At 37.1% G+C, this 4,243-nt stretch overlaps 1 protein-coding gene across 1 annotated transcript; it reads right to left on the bottom strand.

Moving 5' to 3' along the window:
- Positions 1-470: 470 nt before the first annotated feature.
- Positions 471-3,681, bottom strand: LOC143862354 (uncharacterized). The gene is made up of 3 exons (XM_077373383.1): positions 3,503-3,681; positions 1,581-2,509; positions 471-687 (listed from the first exon to the last, which is right to left on the bottom strand). Exons 2-3 carry the CDS (start codon positions 2,505-2,507, stop codon positions 682-684), a joined length of 933 nt encoding a protein of 310 aa, XP_077229498.1. The 5' UTR covers positions 2,508-2,509; positions 3,503-3,681; the 3' UTR covers positions 471-681.
- Positions 3,682-4,243: the final 562 nt, after the last annotated feature.

The following is a 4,243-nucleotide window of genomic DNA, read 5'->3' as shown; positions in this document are numbered from 1 at the left end:
AACAAACCACATGGTTTTGTGGTTGTCCTAAACCCTCACCCTAATGTCCACATATGCACCATAGGAATCAATATGTCAAATGGCAAGAAGATCAAGATGACAATAAGGTTATTTATGTGGAAGCATGAGTACACAGTCTAGGCCTTACGGTCACCCTAAACCATGCAATTTTTCCTAGCAAGCAGAGCTCACTTCTTTTCACATCTCTAGCTAAAATGGGACCAAACCCATGACACCTGGTCTACATGCTCAATCTGAAGCTGTCAATGTCTAAAAAGCAGATAATAGTGAAAGATCAACAGGTTTCATTTTTTGATTTTGTTGTTTTTCCCTTCTTTTTCTTTCTCCTAGTAGGTAAATTATTCTAGTAGAATCCTGTTGAAGAAATTATTGCAGGGTTTGCCTATTATCTAGCATGAGATGGTTGTGTCACCCATGGAAGAAAAAAGTATTAGGTTTAATAAGAAAAATTAAGCAAGCGAAGGCAACTGATTCACTAATCACATGCAGACAGATAACACACTAGGTTTAGGTTCAACAAAGTAGATGCACACATAGAGATACTACTCAGCAAAATAACCATAGAAATCCAATACCTGGCTCGAAATCTTCTTTCAATCTATATTATTTGACTCCATAACATAAAACATGTGCCGCTACTATGAACTGTATTATAGACTTCTAATCCTGCACAAAAAGGAAAAGCAATAAATGCATCAGTGAATAGTAGATTTTAATCAGAATTTCTATTCCACTATGCCAATATTTATAGGCCTGAAATAAATAAAAACAGACCTTAATTTAGCCATTTTATTGATTTGCAGAATTATTTCAGCTTTATTTATGCATATTTGACTATCTTCCGGTTCATATCGATGGGTTTTTCTTTTATTATATTTATTTGAATGTTTTATACTAGTATATTTTTCAATATTACCAGATAATTAGTTGTATGGATGTGTTAGCATGTCTGGTACACTTGTCCATGTAAAAGTGTACTCATGGCTCTTTATGGGTCTTTTTTCTTTCTAAAGAATATATCAAGCTATGTTTATACAAGTTAAGATAACAGGAACAAAAAGACAATGTCAAACTTAGAAACAACCTGCAATAATTTGAATTTATCTTGATAGTATCACTAATTATACAGCAAATTAATGTCATGATTAATTTATGGAAATCAAATCAAATCTGCACTCCCTTTTTTATAACGGCAGTCTTCACTTTAGTTAAGACTGTTTCAATTGACCGTTGATAGTTTTTTAGGAATTGTCAAAGCCAATTAGAGAAGATCGACCTTAATGGTAATTAGTTGTCCAGATGTTAGGTTTTGTTGGGTCCCACGCATAATACCTAACTTGTTAACAAACTTATCTCATGAGCTTTTCAATTCTAATAGACAAATTAATGGCCAGATCAATAGTAGGTCATTTGCTTTAGCACTAGACATGATTTTATTTGCTACTGTCTATAAAAAAAATCCAACAATAGATACTTCAGATAAACAATTGAAGAAAAATAAGCATGAGAGTTAAATGATCCCAAAAATGCTTATAAAAAGGTCAACGGAGTGAGTGTACCTCATCGTCATCTTCTCCACCATCTTCTTTGTTCTTCTTGAGGCGGGTAGTCCCACCCTCCCTACTGATAGGTAATTTCATAGGCCCGAAGGGAGTATCCACATGGATAGTTCCTTTCATAGAATAACCAATACCTCTTCCTTTAATCATATCCCAGAGGGCAGAACCGAAGTCCTTTGGCCTAAACGTCACTGGGATCTCGATGTAACTAATTCCATTTTTATCGACATTAGTCGATTTTGCAAGTTCTGCACCTCCTATGCTCACATCAGAGAGCCAAACTTCGTAGTCCAATTCCTTAAGTGCCAAGTCAAAGTCATTCTTATTCTCCAATTTCAGATGGAGGGTTGCAACTGTTTCTTCAATGGAGAACCTCTCGAAATGTATCTTATCAAGATCAATGTCAGGTTTGTAGGGCACAGGAATCTCGCCGGTCTTCTCCAGCGGGATAGTAATCCTTCCGAAAACAGGTACATCGATGATAAGATCGACCTTAATTCTGTAAGGAATTATGCTTCCGGGTTTGATATCATCATAGGTTTCTTTAATATCATCATAGATCAATGTCAGTGGTATCTTGACAGTCTCTGAACCATGTGCATGAATAGTTCCTGCATCCGGGATCAGCCCAGACACAAGTTTCCTCTCATCACTCTCTATTGCATAATTTATGTCTATGAGAGGGATGGGAATGGGATTTGGGTTCTTTACAAGCACATCGACGACAATGTCTGCCTTCTTCAGATTGATAGAAGGAATGTGAACCCCAGTAACATCTGCAGTTGGCTTCCCAAATCCTATTGCTTCCTCAATTTTTTCTCCTATGTCATGAATAAAATCCTTAACTTTGTCAATGAATCCCTCCTGTTTGCCATCTCTGTCTTCTTCCTTGTGGGATTTCTCCTTAACTTCCTCGGAGGACGACATATCTTATAACATCATGTCCAGAAATAGCAATTTATATTGTAAGCAGATAAAATAAGTGAAAGATAAATTAATTTTAATGTTCGAGAAGGGGAAGGTTTTTAAATGCAAATTCTTCATCAGTCCACTAAAAATGATATTAATATAACAATTCAGATGAAACACTTCTGACCTGGAGCTGGAGCTAATCAAAGTCGAATGATATTTACTATTCTATGATGCTGATGGAACCTAGAACCAATCAAAGGTAAAACTAAAAGTTTCAAAGCAAATGCTGGTAAAAGTAGAGCTTAAGATGATAGAAGCCAGATGCCGAATCCTTAATTCACAGGGTCAACAAATTAAATTTGAAATTTATATACCAGTTTAAAAGAAAAGAAAAAAAAATGTTGACTAATGAAAGAAGGGATTGAGCCTCTAGCTCAATGGTCAAGGCTTTGTTCTTTGACCTAGAGGTCGGAGGTTCAATCCAAGCTTTTACCCACCCAAAAAAAAATGAAGGGACTTCACAAGAGTGTTTCAGACCAATGTTCAAATGAATCCATATCCAGCTCCTGATCATTGTAAGTTTCATGAAAGAAACAAAGAAATTGGAGAACCTCCTATAGAGGAATATTTTTCAAAAAGTACTGTACGGATCACACTATAGGATGATCCAAACCGTCCATGTGATGGGCTGGCCACAAGTAAATAGGTCATGCCCCAAAAAAATCATTTCTTTCGGATGATCCCAACCCTCCGATCTATAGAGAAACTGCAACAGATCGGAGGGCTACGACCATCCTATGGAAATGATTTTTGAGGCACAACCTATTTACATTGTGTTCCATCACATGGACGGTTTGGATCATCCAATGATATGGTCCGTACAGTACATTTTGAAAAATACTGGACTTTAAGGGCTTACGAATAAAAAAGAAAAGATATCACCCGATTTATGCTGTATCAATTTCTAGGGTTTAAGCAGAGAAAGGAAGATAAAAATCAGTGTGTTTTACCTGAAAAATTGGCGGAATGAAACAAGAATCCGATCGCAGTGGGATGAAGTATGAAGAGATGAATTCAGAATTCTACTTGATTTTCTGTGAATGAGAGAAAAACAAAGAGTATCTTGTGAGTACTTTTGTACAGGAAGCTACAGCTCATAGTCATTTGTAATGGTCGGATATAGACATCTGCCATTAATACACGCCCATACAAGGAAATTTGCAGGATCTTATTAGTTGATCTAACCGTACACGTGGAACGCGTTCATGATCCGGATGCACCTTTGCATAAAGAGCGGGACAGTGCCAATCGGTCATTTTCTACCCTTTCTATGGATGCACCTTTGCAAAAAGAGCGGAAAAAGTGCACTTGATTACCGTCATTATCGGTAACCTTTAGGGATTTGCTAGCGTCCATCATAGAAGGCATTTTGCGGATGGCCTGTTGCATGTGTAAGCAGACACATAAGCTCACTTTTTAGCAGATTTTGTCTTCATTCATGAGGTGGCTACTCTCGCATGCAACAGGCCATCAGCGAAATGCCTTCTGCAATGGACGCTAGCAAATCTCACCTTTTAAAATCAGTTGAAAAAGTGGGTTGCACTTATTTTCGTGGATCCCATTAAAGGCCTTTTCCGGCACTTTATGCAAGGGTGCCCTTGCATTTATAATTGCTCTTATTTTGAATCCTATTTAGAAGTTGTTGGGGGTAGAATTAGGATATTCGGTACTGACCATAAACTTCTCCCCAA

This window comes from Tasmannia lanceolata, unplaced genomic scaffold (genome assembly GCF_043159265.1).
Source record: "Tasmannia lanceolata isolate RefF3 unplaced genomic scaffold, GAP_Taslan_0.1 ptg000037l, whole genome shotgun sequence".
NCBI lineage: Eukaryota > Viridiplantae > Streptophyta > Magnoliopsida > Canellales > Winteraceae > Tasmannia > Tasmannia lanceolata.
The sequence above is the reverse complement of the archived record's forward strand: the minus strand, read 5'-3'. Positions and strand labels throughout refer to the sequence as shown.